The sequence below is a fragment of the Pseudochaenichthys georgianus genome, chromosome 7 (genome assembly GCF_902827115.2).
Source record: "Pseudochaenichthys georgianus chromosome 7, fPseGeo1.2, whole genome shotgun sequence".
NCBI lineage: Eukaryota > Metazoa > Chordata > Actinopteri > Perciformes > Channichthyidae > Pseudochaenichthys > Pseudochaenichthys georgianus.
Window position 1 is genome coordinate 44,085,934 of NC_047509.1, and position 17,875 is coordinate 44,103,808.

At 47.4% G+C, this 17,875-nt stretch overlaps 1 protein-coding gene and 1 long non-coding RNA gene across 2 annotated transcripts in view; one reads left to right on the forward strand and one right to left on the reverse strand.

The window, feature by feature from the left end:
- plcg2 (phospholipase C, gamma 2) overlaps positions 1-17,875 on the reverse strand; it is a 63,625-nt gene that overhangs the window by 31,639 nt on the left and 14,111 nt on the right. The window contains 14 exon segments of the mRNA XM_034088158.2: positions 3,446-3,568; positions 10,370-10,570; positions 10,901-11,070; positions 11,878-11,970; positions 12,325-12,399; positions 12,401-12,421; positions 14,995-15,163; positions 15,330-15,447; positions 15,592-15,677; positions 16,065-16,183; positions 16,921-17,022; positions 17,447-17,519; positions 17,618-17,661; positions 17,759-17,839. Coding sequence (XP_033944049.1) covers positions 3,446-3,568; positions 10,370-10,570; positions 10,901-11,070; positions 11,878-11,970; positions 12,325-12,399; positions 12,401-12,421; positions 14,995-15,163; positions 15,330-15,447; positions 15,592-15,677; positions 16,065-16,183; positions 16,921-17,022; positions 17,447-17,519; positions 17,618-17,661; positions 17,759-17,839 — 1,475 coding nt within the window.
- LOC139434196 (uncharacterized) lies at positions 12,603-15,084 on the forward strand. Its single transcript, XR_011643608.1, has 3 exons — positions 12,603-13,363; positions 13,722-13,791; positions 15,001-15,084. It is a non-coding gene; the product is annotated as an uncharacterized lncRNA (long non-coding RNA).

A 17,875-nucleotide genomic window follows, 5' to 3' on the forward strand; every position in this document is an offset into this window, starting at 1 on the left:
CCCAGCAGTCCGGTGCAGAGGCGCTAGCTATGACGCTCGGCGCCCCCTCTACAGTTAAGAAGGCTTGGGGGAGGCTGGACGTGACGGTACCAAGCCGGCGTGGGCACACAGGAGAGTGTCTTTACCACGCACAGTTTGGGGCCGGAGCGAAGAAGTGTGTCGCTCCCTGCAGTTACATGCCTCCGGGAAACAGAGGAGCCGGCGCTGAGTAGTGGCGCTGGGCGTTGGCGGCACGAGCAGGCTTCTCTTCGTCAGAGACAGAATCTCAGGAAGCTTGTTTCTGTGTGACACAGGAGCTCAACGGAGTGTTGTTCCTGCGTCGAGGGAAGACGTTGCTCGTGGGGGACATGGACTGCGGTTGACGACGGCTAATGGCGGCCCCATTCACACGTACGGCGTGAGGCCTATGAGGCCTATGAGGCCTGATGGATTCGGTGCTGCGGGACCTGCCGTTTGTGTTTGTCTACCTGGACGACATACTCGTTGCCAGCGCTTCGGTGGAAGAGCACCTGTCACACCTCCAAGCCCTTTTCACGAGGCTCAGCCAACACGGGTTGATAATCAATCCTGCAAAGTGCCAGTTCGGAGTGTTTGACATCGACTTCCTCGGACACCGCGTCACCAAAGGCGGTGCAGCACCCCTGCCGGCGAAGATTGAGGCTGTTGCGGCGTTTCCTCGCCCGCTCACAGCCAGGTCGCTCTGAGAGTTCCTGGGGATGGTGACTTTCTACCACCATTTCATCGCCCGGGCCGCCCACATTATGTGGGCGCTGTATGAGGCTTTGAAGGGTACGACCCCCATCCAGGCGATCGACTGGACGGCGGAAGCCGAGTCTGCTTTTACGGAGGTCAAGACCACGTTGGCTCAGGCAGCCCTGTTGGCGCACCCATCGTCCACGGCCCCCATCTCCATTACCACAGACGCATCGGACTACGCCGTTGGTGCGGTGCACGAGCAGTGGGTGGAGGGCGCTTGGCAGCCACTCGCCTTTTTCAGCCATCAGTTAACACCCAGGGAACGCAGGTACAGCACTTTTGACCAAGAACTCCTTGGACTTTGGCTGGCCGTGCGGCACTTCCGTTTTTTGCTGGAGGGCCGTGAATTTACGGCGTTTGTCGACCACAAGCCGCTCACGTTCGCCATGTCAAAAGTGGCGGAGCCTTGGTCGGCACGTCAGCAGCGGCAGCTGTCTTACATCTCGGAGTTCACCACAGACATTAAGCACGTGGCTGGCAAATCGAACCTAGTTGCAGATGGCCTCTCAAGGGTCGTCATCGGAGCCGTCCAGTTGGGCCTGGACTATACCCGCATAGCGCTGAAGGAGGAGGGCGTGGTGTTCGGCGACGCGGGCGTTACTCTCCTATGTGACGTCTCCACGGGCCTGTCGTGGCCAGTCGTCCCCGCCAGTTGGAGGGGCTCCGTGTTTGAGGCAGTGCACGACCTGTCACACCCCGGCGGTAAGCCTTCGGTGCGCTTGGTGGCCGCGTAGTTCGTCTGGCGGGGGCTAAAAAAAGACGTAAGGACTTGGGCTGGTGAGTGCGTGGCTTGTCAGCGCGCTAAGGTGGTTTCCTCCTCCTCAACGCATCGGCTCCCTGGTCGGCGACGGCCCAGCGGGCTTTACTGCAGGACGCCGCTGAGGCCTTTGCTCCGATCCCCACTGCTCGGCACGGAACTCAGGTGTCCCGGGTTCCCGTGGGGCTCCGTTCGGCAGGGCATGTGTTCATCCAACACGATACGCACAGAGGCCCTCTGCAGCCCCCTTTCCTTTCCCTTTTTTCCTTTCCTTTCCTTTCCTTTCCTTTTCCTTTCCTTTCCAGGTCTTGGAACACGGGGACAAGCACTTGGTGGTCGATCTGGGTGGCAGAGCCCAGCACGTCTCGGTGGACCGGGTGAAGGCTGCTCACCTGGACTTGGACCAGCCGGTGGTGCTGGCTCGACCTCCGCGGCGGGGCTGCCCCCCGGCCTCGACCCCTGTCACAGAATTTGGGCCTGCGGTTCCGGCCCAATCTCTTCCAGCGGCCGCCCCTTCAGAGGTCGCCTCCCCGGCTCCCGTTCTTTGGAGTCGGGGTGGTCGGCTTGTCATTCCTCCTCGCCGCACAGACTTTGTGTATGAGTGAATTCTGGGGGGGCTTGTGTGGTGACAGTTACGGGACATCATTCACTGTGTCATATAGTGTGTGTTGCAACCCGGACCGGTTAGTGAGGGTACCGGGGTTCGGGGTTATTCATGCTAGCTGGTTACACTGAGCAGCACATTTACTCACGTCTTATGGATTAATGAATAATAAAGTGTGTAAATCCATTCTGAATGCACCGCCTCTGACTCCCGGTCATCGGCTCTACAAGGTTCAATGACCCACTTTAGCTTCAATGACTGGAGAGAGGCGAGCTCTTCTTGGGAGGCCGTTGCATTTATTTAGTTGTTCTTCTGTTTCACAAAATACATCACAGACCTCTGTTTTTCTGCTGCCTCGTTTCACTTCCAGAAACATACACACGCTCCCTCACTGTCGCTCTACCGTCCACACACACACATGCACACCCCTCTCTCTCTCTCTCTCTTAAAGGGACAGCGATCTCATCTCACTCTGCATGACCCTAATAGCATAACATGTGTGTTCTGAAGAATCACAGAACGGACGATCGTCCTTATTATTATACAGTTTAAACCAATTATTTTAATTTGTTTGTTAAATTCTGCATCATGTAAGTTGCGCTGACAGGTCCACACACTGCTTCCCCGCAGCGAGCCTCCCCCCATCCTCCTGTTGACACAATCGTCGGCACGCTGAATTGTTGTTGCTAATGGCACTTCATATCAAAAAGGTTGCCGACCCCTGCTATATCTGAACAGTATATTATAGGGCCATATCTTTACAAAACATGTCTCTGAAGTGTTTTGCCCAAAATACCAAACAGACCACCCATTGTAGCATGCCTCATATCCCTCTATTTCAGCCCCGTTACTAAAGTGCTGATTCTGAGTCCGTAGCTTTAAATGTAACCGAGCTGCTGCTGGCCACGCCTCTTTGGAGCCGCTGCTGGCCACGCCCCTATGGAGCTGCTGTGAAGAAAAGGCGGTCTCCCAGCAGAAACTCAGCTTTTACATCCGACTTCTTTACACATTCTCTCCAGTCAGGGGCGACGTAAGGGGGTGAACAGTTAGGACGATTCTAAGGGCCCGTGACTGACAGGGGCCCAAACAATTGTAGAACATTAAGAGAAAAAAAATGTAAGTAACCAATGTGATATCTTTTCATGGGGCCCAAAATCCCTGGCGGCTCCCCTGTCTCCAGTACAGCGTTAACTCTAAGTGTTAGCGATGCTTGCTAATGTAAACACACACCATATTACTCAAAATTGTACTTAAGTACTGTACTTGAGTAAATCTACTTCGTTACCTAACACCACTGCTTGAGAGACAAAAAGTGTGTGTCACTGCACCTGAAGGTGATGGCGAAGGCGTCTGGTTCTCCCTCTCTCTGCCGGATGAGGAAAGCTCCATCCCTGGGAATCCTCAGCAGGTAATCCTCCGCCTGGCCTCGGCTCAGGTTACTGTAGAACCAGCTGCACACACAAACAAGTGTTCAGTCAGATGACAGTGGTCAGGCTTTGGCAAAACATGTGTTTTCCCTTTCATTTCACTAAAGCATATTCAAATGGATTCAAAATGAAGAGAAAAATACACACGGGTGGAGTTACTCTCTGGGCGTATGAGAGTGAAAAAAAATACATTCATGTGCGGTTAACACCAAACAAAAGTTGGAAGCAGATCTTTAACAGACCAAACAAAAGGAAAGAAAACCATTGTACCTTCAAATGAAGCTATTTATAATATGATTACTTTAGGTCATGGGTCGGCAACAGGCGGCCCGCGGCCCATTGTTGGCCCGCCAGCAATAATATTTGGCCCGTAATTTTGAGAAAAAAATAAGTTTTTTTACAACATCGGACCGACAGTCGCACATATAGACTATAATGTCCGAATAGAGCACCTGAAGAATGCTTACTGTACTTTTATCGATGTTGAGAGTGAAAGACACACAGCACAGGCACAATCAGGCAGCGGGGTGCACTGACGCTGATAGTGGATCAATAGGTGCACTGACGCTGGTAGTGGATCAATAGGTGCACTGACGCTGTTAGTGGATCAATAGGTGCACTGACGCTGATAGTGGATCAATAGGTGCACTGACGCTGTTAGTGGATCAATAGGTGCACTGACGCTGGTAGTGGATCAATAGGTGCACTGACGCTGGTAGTGGATCAATAGGTGCACTGACGCTGATAGTGGATCAATAGGTGCACTGACGCTGGTAGTGGATCAATAGGTGCACTGACGCTGTTAGTGGATCAATAGGTGCACTGACGCTGGTAGTGGATCAATAGGTGCACTGACGCTGGTAGTGGATCAATAGGTGCACTGACGCTGGTAGTGGATCAATAGGTGCACTGACGCTGATGGTGGATCAATAGGTGCACTGACGCTGGTAGTGGATCAATAGGTGCACTGACGCTGATGGTGGATCAATAGGTGCACTGACGCTGGTAGTGGATCAATAGGTGCACTGACGCTGGTAGTGGATCAATAGGTGCACTGACGCTGGTAGTGGATCAATAGGTGCACTGACGCTGGTAGTGGATCAATAGGTGCACTGACGCTGGTAGTGGATCAATAGGTGCACTGGCGCTGATAGTGGATCAATAGGTGCACTGACGCTGGTAGTGGATCAATAGGTGCACTGACGCTGTTAGTGGATCAATAGGTGCACTGACGCTGGTAGTGGATCAATAGGTGCACTGACGCTGGTAGTGGATCAATAGGTGCACTGACGCTGGTAGTGGATCAATAGGTGCACTGACGCTGATGGTGGATCAATAGGTGCACTGACGCTGGTAGTGGATCAATAGGTGCACTGACGCTGATGGTGGATCAATAGGTGCACTGACGCTGGTAGTGGATCAATAGGTGCACTGACGCTGATGGTGGATCAATAGGTGCACTGACGCTGGTAGTGGATCAATAGGTGCACTGACGCTGATGGTGGATCAATAGGTGCACTGACGCTGGTAGTGGATCAATAGGTGCACTGACGCTGATGGTGGATCAATAGGTGCACTGACGCTGGTAGTGGATCAATAGGTGCACTGACGCTGGTAGTGGATCAATAGGTGCACTGGCGCTGATAGTGGATCAATAGGTGCACTGACGCTGGTAGTGGATCAATAGGTGCACTGACGCTGTTAGTGGATCAATAGGTGCACTGACGCTGGTAGTGGATCAATAGGTGCACTGACGCTGGTAGTGGATCAATAGGTGCACTGACGCTGGTAGTGGATCAATAGGTGCACTGACGCTGGTAGTGGATCAATAGGTGCACTGACGCTGGTAGTGGATCAATAGGTGCACTGACGCTGTTAGTGGATCAATAGGTGCACTGACGCTGGTAGTGGATCAATAGGTGCACTGACGCTGGTAGTGGATCAATAGGTGCACTGACGCTGGTAGTGGATCAATAGGTGCACTGACGCTGATGGTGGATCAATAGGTGCACTGACGCTGGTAGTGGATCAATAGGTGCACTGACGCTGATGGTGGATCAATAGGTGCACTGACGCTGGTAGTGGATCAATATGTGCACTGACGCTGGTAGTGGATCAATAGGTGCACTGACGCTGGTAGTGGATCAATAGGTGGACGGCGCGTGGCGCTGAAATAGCCAACATTCGGTGTGTGGTTTGAAAAAAATAACACCAGCTCACTAAATCATCCAAACATAATAACAACAACAATTAACAAAGTTCAGTCAAAACATTGACAACAAAATTGGAGAAGCCGCTTGGTCATGGAGGGCGAGGGGTGGTGGTGCATGTCCTGAAACAACAGAGCAAACACGCTACATTAGGGATAATAATTACATTGAGCCATTCATTCAAAAATATAAAAATATAATTAGGCTATTAAATACAATTACGACAGGCTTGGTACTCACTTCATGTGAAAAGTGACATCTCCCATCGGTCGCTATGTTTTGGATATCTGGTGATATGGACGTCACTTTAATCCGCAGGCAGTTCTCAAGGTTTTTATGCGTCAATTGATTCCTCTCGTGCGTCTTTATCGCATTCATTGAAGAAAAGGACGACTCGCATGTATCGGTGGAAGGGAACATGGTGAGCACATACAATGTGAGTCCCTTGATCGTGCTCTGCTCCTCTGAGCTTCCCACCCAAAGTAAATTGAAAATCAATTAGCTCCATTTCTAATGCAGCCTCGTCGAAGGAGGGGACCATTTGTTTCGCCTGGGAGGCGAAGTCTCCACTCGGTCGGACTGTGAGAGGATCGCGTACAAAGGCAATGATGTCTTTTGGGACGGAGTAGTCCTCAAACCTTGACGTGAGGTTGGCCGTAGCTGCTCCATGAAGTCCACCAGCAGCTCGGTCACTTGTCCCAGTGCCCGTGGAGTTAGTGCACTGTAGGAGGAGCCTGCCAGTGGATAAGTCTGACTCGAACAACTCCAGCTTCCTCGTGAGGATTCAAGCTTTTCAACCATGTCCACTGTGGGTTTGCCTCTCCCCTGTAGCTGCAGGTTACGCTGGTTTAGGTGGCCTTGAACCTTCGTCTCCCAGAAGGGCCAGGTGGTCAGCTGCTGCCCTAATCTCGCTCAATCTAAGGAACGCCTTGACCTCCTCCAGTAGCGCACAGAAGCGGTCCAACCAGCGCACGTCATCGTGAAGCAGCAGGTCATCGTGGGGGCCTCTTCTGACTCAGACACACGTTGTCGTAAAAGCCGATGCTGGGTGCTTGATGAACCCCAGACACAATGACTGACACGCATCACTTTGTCCTTCCTTTAGCTCACCACTGAGTCTGGCGCAAAGGACACTGGTGGAGGAGACAGTGCAGTCCAGGCATTTGGGGGGCGTGCTCCTTCAACCTGCTAACCAGACCTCTGTGCTTCCCCACCGTAGCAGGAGCCCCGTCTGTCACCATCAGGTTAACCCTCTCAAGGGACAATGAGTGCAGCCTCAACAACTCTTCCTGTCTCGTAGACATAACGTCCCCAGTGGCGTCTTCTGATGGAATAAGAGACAGCAGCTGTTCCCTGAACTCCTCTCCATCAACATATCTAACATAGACGCACAACTGGGCTACATCTGTACCGTCAGTGCTCTCGCCAATGGCTAAGGAAAAGTCATTGGCTTGACTGAGACCCTTGATAACCCCCTGACAGCGTCCGACAGTGCTTCTGTGCGGCGCATAGCGGACCTCGCAGAGAGGGACACCTGTTTCACTGACGCAGTGACACCATCCGTGGACTTGTCGGTGGCCAGTTCCTCAAACGGTCACCATCACCTCCTTGAAACCTCTGCGTCAGTGAAGGGCCGGTTGTGCTTTGCGAGCACCCGACGCCTTTAGAGACGCAGTTGTCCTGTTCTGTCGGGCTGGGAGGCCTCGCACCAGGGTCCTGCTGCTGTGCACAGAACCTGCTGTCAGCGCTTCCATCTTGCGCTTTCGTGCCTCTGTCTTGGGTGGAAAGGCCACTTTGAAGGTGTCATGCTTCGTCTCGTGGTGTCGCTTAATATTGTATTCTTTGCAAGCAGCCACAACTTCATTGCAGATAAGACGGCTTTGCATTGATGAACCAGGTAGGATGGACGCATAGTCCGCTGTCCAGCCTTTGGAGAGGGACATTGCTGCTTTGGATTACTAAGATAAGATAAGACTTTATTCATCCCGAAGGAAATTGTTGTGCCAGAGTAACAAAATACAATAAACACAGCAGCAAAACTGTACACTAAAAGTGCAGCAAAAAGAGCAAACATCCACAGACAACATGAAACGTAGAAACATAGACGGTCACACAATCAATGCAATCATTATAGCAGTATTTAGTAGTTAGTAGTGCAACAAATAAAACGTAGTGGCAGTTACGTAATTGCACGTTATCATAGCATTATTAATAATACTAATAATAATAATATAATAATAATAATAATAATAATACTAGTCTGGGGGAAGCGCGCGTGTGTGTGTGTGTGTGTGTGTGTGTGTGTGTGTGTGTGTGTGTGTGTGTGTGTGTGTGTGTGTGTGTGTGTGTGTGTGTTTATGCGTTGTTGTTGTGACGTCAAGTTACTCCGTTCTCCGCTTGTAATTATGCCGAAGCTTCAAAGCAGTATTTATCATCTGAATTTGCCGAAACAAGTTTAATATTCTGAAAGCCGAGACTTTGTTTATTTGAAATCAGATGAAAACAAACTGTAACGGACCCTGCCGTGTTTTCTATGATTACTATACACCTTACATTCATAATGTCAGCCGGAGGGAGGAGGGGTGGCGCTACGGAACAGCAGAGTGGCGAGTGAGAGTTGTCATCTTCCCTTTAATCTTCAAACATTTATTTATCGTGTGATTTTGGAAATTTTGAAAAGTTCCATATTCTGAAAGCCAAGACTTTGTTTAGTTAAAATCAAACAAAACACCCGAACCCCGAAAAACTAGTTTTTTAAGCAAATCCACGTTTATTTTGAAATGAGCCGTTGCGACTTCCGACTGATTTCGATAGAGCGGGTCACATAAGGCAAATGTGTGGTTGTGGGGAACCAGGTCAATTAAAGTACAATGTATTTAACTATTAAATACATTTGAGTAAAATATATTGGTTACTGATTAATTTAGGTTATAATATATTAAATAAATTGCAAAGAAAAATATGCTGTAATTCATTTATTTTGTATTTTTTAAAGGTTTTCAACCTGAAAGAATCTATAATGTGTCCTTGAAAAGTTGAAATAAAGAAAAGGAAAAAGGATTCCAGTTGTCCATGCGTCCTCTGTTGCCCCTCAAGCCTCTCAAATGTGGGCAAACACTGAAATAAATGCCAAAAACCCAGAGAACTTGACAATACTTATCAAAAATAATGTTAAATAACACTGCTACCTAGTTAATAACTCTACTTTACTCAGTGGAGGCTCGTCCATTGAGGAAAGGGAGGACCATCCTCCCTAAAATTTCAGAGAAAAATAAACTTTGAAGAGAACAATAAATACACCTCAATTTAAAAGATAAGTCTGTTAAAATACAGATAATAGCCCTGGCTTTGGGACTGAAATGGGGCTAGAGAGGACGAGCCTCCCTTTGGGCGGGTCTAGCCAGAGGCTCTGGATTGGGCGCCTATATCATCAGTGAACCAATCAGTGGATCTGACTGTGCATCAGAGTGTTGATGGGGAGGGTCATCAACGATATCAGAGTTTTTTCTGAACCGGGGAACAGGGGCGCTGCGCCCTCTTACCAAAATCAATTCCTTGAATTAGACTTTGATTATGTTCTGGCCCGCCATCTTGTGGCTCAGCAAAAAATTGGCCCAAGGCCAAACTTACTTGCCTACCCCTGCTCTAGGTGCTAATCAGTGGATTAGGGACATTCCACAGCCCTCGTTTCTCCTTAAACCTGATCAAACACTGTGTGATCAATGGTTGGAATGAACATGAAACCAGCATGGTAGCAAAACTGCTCTCCACCAGGGGGTGTGGTGGTCAAGTTGCATTGTGGGTAATGCAGGCACTTGTTATATATATATCTGGTTCTGCTGCATCGATATTGATTCCATTTTACAATTCTTTGTCCTTCGTAAGTCTGACAACATTAGAAGCTAACTTGCATATGTTGCGCAATTTTCACAATTACCATAAGTTGCGTTGATTAGCAATTATCTAGTTAAAAAATGGCTTGACTGATTTGGACAGTTTTGTAGTGGTTTGGGGGGTTATTGAGGATGCTGAGTCCATTTCTGACATTTTCGTGATCAAATATGGCAGTTTAAACCGGAAAGTGGTCACATTTGTGGACTGATATCAAGGAATTTGGGGTCAATTTTTAAGTTTTAGAGGACGCTGGATCATTTGGAGTGGAAAGATTGATTATCCATTTGAAATAAATTCTCCACAGTAGAGGTAATAATTGTAATCTTGTGCTCTCTTTATCCAATGGTAGCAACAATAGTCAGGCCATGGCCAATCCCTTGGTGCAGAAACCAAAACTGTCCTTACAGGCTATAATGCAAATTAATGCTAATTAACACCAATTATGCAAATTTAGCAAATTGCCCAACATATGAAAGTTAGCATCCAGCACCATACTATATATTTCTTACATAAAAAGTTGAGGTACTCAACATTTCTTGACTTTTGTTGTATTCAGAAAATATTGATATTGTCATTTTATTTTTTTATATGAGTTTAACAGTGAAACAAACGTTTTTTCCCAAAAGTTGTGGAATAAATGATGTGCTTTAATTTACAAAAATGATATCAAGGTATTTTTATGATTTTTAGCATGTGCTGTATCAGGCTGTTATGGCCTCACCCCTCCTGCAGGTGGGGGCTGGGCTGCGGCACAGCCTCAGTGAGGCGCAGCTCGAAGTCCTGGCAGCGCAGCGGGTTGTCTCTGTAGTGCTGGATCAGAGAGAACACGCTGGGGAAGTGCAGGTTGGGCGTCAGGAAGAAGTACGTGCACGCCCCCTCTGACCCTGAGCGGATACGACAGTGCTGGACCCGCCCACTGCGCCTGGAACACATGCACATAGGTACTCTTAATTAAGAGAAGAGGAGCATACCATCATTCAGTGTAGGTTGCTACACTGACTATGTACTTCAAACATACAGAATATTTTTTTAGACTTTTGCTCACATCCAAAAAAAAATTCCTCATGTAGCCCTAATCTTCTCCGTACATACAACCCCCTCTCATACAAATCTGAAAAAAGAAAAAAAAATCTGAAATGTGGTATTTTTTAAATTGGACCTTTGGATAAGGTGAGCCCTGCAATGGGACCACGTATGGGACAATAGCGTTCCAGTCGGCCATGAGATGAAGAAGGTGTACGGCATGCAGTACCAGAAGGAGAGGGTGAAGTCTGTGACGTAGGTATCGCTCTGTCGCAGAAGGAAGGTTCCGTCTCTTCCTCCATTCTCTGTGCAGTAGTCCAGGATCAGCCGCTCGCCCATCTGCCGGCCCTCCTTCATGCGACCATGGAACCACGGTGCTGAGGTGTGCAGGTCCTGGTACTGAGACAACACTTCACGTTTCACATGTCCTCTCTGTAACTGTTACCTCATGTTCTTTGTAGGCAAATGATCATCAGCCTTATTTTCCACAGAACAAAAATATGGAGATCGTTTTTCATGTGTAAAGCTTTCACACCTAAGCAGACAGGAATATCTCGTTCTGTACATTCGACCATCATAATTAACCAACCGTTTTTAACTATAATAACCCCCCCCCTTGAATCTACACACGCTCATTACTCCAATCATTCAATGCTGTGCAGAAAGTTACAATGTGCTCGCAATTCATATTCATTTAACACATGTACTGCGTAGCCTGCTTTGATGGGCTTAATGGTCAGCATATAATACCTCTGGGCTCGGTGGGTAGCGCACAGGGGCGGGCTGGGACTAAAAATCAGCCCGGGCATCTCGACCGGCCCACTTCGGTACCACTAGTAAATTGTCAACGGGGGGGAGCTAGTGACTAGTGACTTATCCGACCGGCCCACATCATCCGACCGGCCCACTTCGGTACCGGCCCATCACCCGAACGTCCCACTGATAGCACATTAACAAAGCTCATTCTATTTCAGCTCATCTTTTTCATTAGTTTTCAGTTCTGGCTTGCACTCTTTTCTGCGATGCATTTTAGCCCTGCTTGCGTTTATTGATACATTACTCACCCACTCATCAAATCTCAACTCATTAGTTATACTAAATGTTCGAACATCTTTATGATTGACACGTGTGGACCTGTGGTATATTATATGAAAGCCCTTCATTCTAAATGTAAAAACTGCATTAAACAGCAGCCATGTGCTTTACCTTCCTGGGGTCTTTGTCCTCCTCGTCCTCCTCGGTCTCCTCTGCGTAGTACAGCTTGCCATCAGAGATCACACAGTAGTGCCTGTTCCAGCGCTGAGGAAGGGACGACCACATGCTGAGCATCCAACAAGCTGCTCAGGTGGGAAGCTTGTAAGTGTACTCTTGGTGCAATGTATGTGTGCACCTTGTGTTATATTTAAAATCCATAAATAAAGTTAGAAAAGGAAACAAATATCCTGCTGCAAATATGTAGTGCTGGTCATGTGACTGTGGCACTATCGCTGCTCTAGAGGTGTGCAATAGTGATCACTTTCATTATGATCATCCATATAAGCACTTTCCACTTGTTTTGAATTGATATGATGTACATTCAAACGGATCAGTACAGATCATCCCCATGTGCTAAAGGAGTCTTCGCTGCCTTCTCCATTCCACCCCCCCACATACCTGGTCCACAGGGTCCCAGATCTCCAAGTCCCCCTGCTTCTGCCCCTTCCTGAAGTCCTTACTGGTCCCCCCCCCCCTCCACACTGAGCTTCTTGTGCTGAGAGCGGGAAACAAAGAGAGTGCAATCATTACCACACACACACACACACACACACACACACACACACACACACACACACACACACACACACACACACACACACACACACACACACACACACACACACACACACACACACACACACACACACACACACACACACACACACACACACACACACACACACACACACACACACACACACACACACACTATGTAATGTAATCTGCTTACTTTCCATTCCTTCTGGATGACCTCAATATCAAATGCAATGCAAACAAATGAAAGTGACAATAAACATCAATACGATGAATTGAATGTTGTTGATCTTCATATTAGGTTGAATAATTCAAACAAAAGTAAGTTATAATCATATATAGTCAATTATATTCTTGTATAACCCACAATGAAAATGTTTCATATGTTATGATTTTCTATATTTACAGTATCAACAAAGTGGTTTGTTAAGTTGAGTGTAAGGCCTGTAATGGTTTATGGGTGTCACTGATAAGGGAGAGACAGTTTCTCCCCTCTCCCCTCACAGCAGTACACAGGGGGGGGGGGGGGCTCCTGACTTAAGGAGAGACACACTGAGGCCTCAAAAAGGTGGTTATGTCATAGCCGAGAATAATATTGTGCAAGTCCTGCAGAGTAGGGGTCATGTCCTTTTTACACACACATGGGAAGGTGTGTCCTATGACATAGCCATAGCATATGTCTGGTCATGTCCAGTCCTGGACATCAGAGGCCACGCCCAGTTTCCACAAATATGGGTATGGAGGAGGTGTCTTAGGTTTTTATATCCTGTTGTTGAGCATAAAGACACTGGCAGAGAGGGAGAGAGAGAGGGGGGGGGGTTCCCCTGGTATACTCTCTCCCGGTAAAGGTCTCTCCCTGGAGAGCTGGGTCTTTGCTCTCGGTGAGGTTCTCTCAAACTTGGTAAATATCTCTTTCTTCTGGGTTGAATGAGTGGAATGCATTGATATGTGTGTGTGAGTGTTAGTCCCGCCACCTGTCGGAACATAGCTATGGAATTGATGTGAATTGATTTGGTGAATGAAAGTTTGAATGTGCTTTTTATTATCACCGGTCTTTTATGAGGGAAGACCTCTAAATTATATAAAAATCAACTGAATTGGGCAGTTGAAGTTACATTACATTTAATGTAATAAATGTAAAACTGTGAATTAAAGTTGCAAATTAGAACATGACTACGCATGATATGTTTAGTAGAATTGTCATGTTGTAACGAGAGAAGGTAGAAACCCTGTATTAGTTTGGACCTATTTTTCTTCAGATAAACTGATCCCACCTTTTGGACTGGGACAACTTAAAAGACATCCGCGCTCTCCTCTCCTGCTTCAAAGGTGAGACTGCACCCTGCCACACTCACACTTAGGTAGGGCCACACCTCGTTACTGATATCTAAATCCATCGGGGTCTCTTAAACAGATTTAGCGGGTCGTCTGAATTGAAGCAGCAGTTCATTGAACCTGGTTCTTCAGGGGTTAGTAGAGGTGAGACCTTGCTGACGGTGGTGGATCTGAGCCGAGCACTAAACTGACACAGACTCAGTAACTTCTGTCAGGTCAGTTAGTAGGTCTGAGTCATAGCCAGAATAAATGATCAGCTGCTCCCGACACTTACAGTGTGTTATGCAAGAACGACGTGACCTCAGAAAAGAAGAAACCAAGATATTTAGGATCAGAATGATCCGTAGTTAAACGCATGAATTAAACATCCATTTTTGTTTAATAAATCAGGTGTACACCAACTGCATTCAAAACGATATTTAGAATAAAGAAGCTTAAAAGTAGCCTAAATGAAAAGCAGAAAGAATAACAAGCAGTGCGTCTCCCTGTGACCGGGGTCTTTGAGCCCTCTGCTCCGGCTCCCTTGAGCTTAGAGGAAAATAAGAAGGAAATACAATGTAAATATTGTAAAGAGCAAGAGCAGCATACACAAGTATTTATGACATGGTAATACTATTGTATTGTAGCAGCAACGACATGTAACAGCAATCTGATGACGTCTTCTTTTTGATGTAACTAAGGGAATAATGCTTCAAAGCTTTTATCCCCATCCTTCTGTTACGTAGCCCATTACTCCCCAGTGCCTGGAGCAGTGCTGCAAAGTCACTTACAGCACACTTAAAGTACATTTACTCAAGTAACATTTTCAGGGATTTGAACTTTACCTGAGTATTTAAATGTGTTGCTTAAATGTTACAAAGTACTTCAGACTAGCTGCACCTTCACCAGCTTTGAGAACACTTTCATGATCAATCATTATAAAACATATATATATTATTCTGAAATGACTACTTTCACTATATTTTGATGAGAATACTTTTCTACTTTCACTTGAGGAACATTTTGAATGCAGGACTGTTACTGTAACAGAGTATTCCTACACTTTGGTACTTCTACTTTTACTCAAGTACAAGACCTGAGTACTTCTACTTTTACTCAAGTACAAGACCTGAGTACTTCTACTTTTACTCAAGTACAAGACCTGAGTACTTCTACTTTTACTCAAGTACAAGATCTGAGTACTTCTCCTCCTCTGACCTTGAGGATGACCTTGCCCTTCAGCTGTGTGGGTGAGGGCAGCTGCTCAGCCAGCTGCTCCACAGGCTCCGTCAGCAGTTTGTCTCCCAACACGTCTCTGAAGATCCGGGCCATCTGCCGCTGCTGCTCCAGAGGACAGTGCTCCTCGATGGACAGGATCACCGGGAACCTGAGCCCGGAAGCACAGGTATCAGTGTGTGTGTGTGTGTGTGTGTGTGTGTGTGTGTGTGTGTGTGTGTGTGTGTGTGTGTGTGTGTGTGTGTGTGTGTGTGTGTGTGTGTGTGTGTGTGTGTGTGTGTGTGTGTGTGTGTGTGTGTGTGTCTTGTGCTTCTTACTCTGACGTGACGAAAGCGTGATCGTTGATGGCTTTGACCACGTCCTCGAACTTGATCTTGGTGGTCCTGGTCCACCCGTGGTAGATGATTGGCTCCCCGGGCCCTTCCCAGCAGTCCACTGGACCAATTCAGTACCACACAAAGCACAAAGACATAAAGTACTAACTGTTATTATTTTACCCCACTTGTTTCATTAAAGCTGCTCCAAAAGGAAACTAATGCTGACGATGTGAACTTCTCCACATGACGGTGAGTTACTGACGTTCCACACAGCGGCAGCCGAGGCGCAGACAGCGGACATAAGCCTCCGTGGACGACTCGCTGCGCAGCTGATCCCCCGTCAGGTAGCTGTGGAACACACACCAACGTGTTACTCTGCTGTGGAGGGTTAGGGTTCTGTTGGCTGGTCTGTGAATAAGCAGGATATCTGGAAACACTTTCTAGGAAGACATTTTATAATATGTAACTAATAACTTTATTTTATGTTAGCAAACTATTGACTTTGCTAGAAACAACAGTTATAAACAAGTCATTTAAACTTTGGGTTGCCAGGTCATGAGCAATCACACCTTATCTAACTTCCAACATATCACTTGTGAAGGTGAGACGCTGATAACGGAATCTTTTGATGCACTTTTTTTGTGTGGGAACAAATGAAAAGATAAGTCACTGGCATGAGCAGTGAACAGGAGACATGTTGAGTTATTGTGTGTGAGTGCCAGCCACCGCACTGACGTGTTGTGGGAGGAGCTGATCCAGTAGTGAGACAGAGGGTTGTTCATGTCCAGGTGGCTGATCTCCGAGTACTTCTCGTCCCACACAGAGTTCTCTTTGGAGAACAGGAAACTCAGGAACTACAGGAGGAGAAACGCTTCAAGTTAACGTTTATACACTCGTGTTTTGTGATTCATTCTAGTTATTATAACTTCAACAATAACGAGTGATAAGGCTCTCGTACACCTCCATCAGTCTGGTACAGCTTCTCATGTCTATCTCTGCTGCACCCAACATGACGGCACAGACGGGAGTACCTCAACATGACGGCACAGGCGGGAGTACCTCAACATGACGGCACAGACGGGAGTACCCCAACATGACGGCACAGACGGGAGTACCTCAACATGACGGCACAGGCGGGAGTACCTCAACATGACGGCACAGACGGGAGTACCCCAACATGACGGCACAGACGGGAGTACCTCAACATGACGGCACAGACGGGAGTACCCCAACATGACGGCACAGACGGGAGTACCTCAACATGACGGCACAGGCGGGAGTACCTCAACATGACGGCACAGACGGGAGTACCTCAACATGACGGCACAGACGGGAGTACCTCAACATGACGGCACAGACGGGAGTACCTCAACATGACGGCACAGACGGGAGTACCTCAACATGACGGAACAGACGGGAGTACCTCACCATGACGGCACAGACGGGAGTACCCCAACATGACGGCACAGACGGGAGTACCTCAACATGACGACACAGACGGGAGTACCTCAACATGACGGCACAGACGGGAGTACCTCAACATGACGGCACAGACGGGAGTACCTCAACATGACGGCACAGACGGGAGTACCTCACTGACGGTGAACTCGGGGTCGTTGGTTTTCCTCATGGTGTCGTCGATGAAGGTGGTCATCAGCTCTCTGACCTGGTTCAGGTCGCTGGCCCAGGGCTCCTGTGGGGGGGGGGGGGGGGGGCACAGAAAGAAAACAATCAAAACAATGAATGGAAAATCTGTGAGAAAAAATAAATAATCGTGATTATCAAGAAATGTTTAGAAAAGCATTGGTTTACTTCTACACTACTGGTTGTGACTTTTTAATTAAATTCTTTGTAACCAAGCAAAGTGTTAAACCCTCTCCATGTAAACATACTCGGTGCATCTGTTCATGTTAAAACTGGCAAGAGAAATACATGCTATGCTATAAACGTGAATATGGCTGTCACCGCTGCACCACGTTGCCTTTCCATACACTGACTTGCTACGGGACTAGCTGATGTCAACAATGTAATGCCAACTTATTTTCTTTAATCGAAATGTTCTTTTATTGGTAGTTGGTTTGCGGGAAGAAACCTCGCCATGTTGGAGCTCTGCTCACCTTCTGCTGGTAGATGAGGAAGCGTTGGAAGTCATGGAGCAGCACGGCAGAGGCGTCAGGCTTATCTGTGTTCCTGTGGAGAGCAGACCGTCAGCGCCCACTCTCTCCTAACGCTTCACTTCACGTCAGGGTGTGTTAATGTGTAGCAAGGATACGAGAACAGGAGCTCACCCCAGAATGAAAGCACTTGATTCCTTTTTGAACTCATCAAGGATCTGAGTTTCAAATATAATATGAATGAAAATCATGTAAACATGTATTTTGAATAATATATCCAGTACATATACGTCATTGTTATCGATTCAGACTCACCTCGTTCTGCTCAAACATTATAAGGTTGTACAGTTTATGAAACTGCTCAAAGTCCAGGCGATCTTTCTTTGCCCCCACTTCCTTTAGAGCCGAACACAAAGCACTGATTGAGACGAC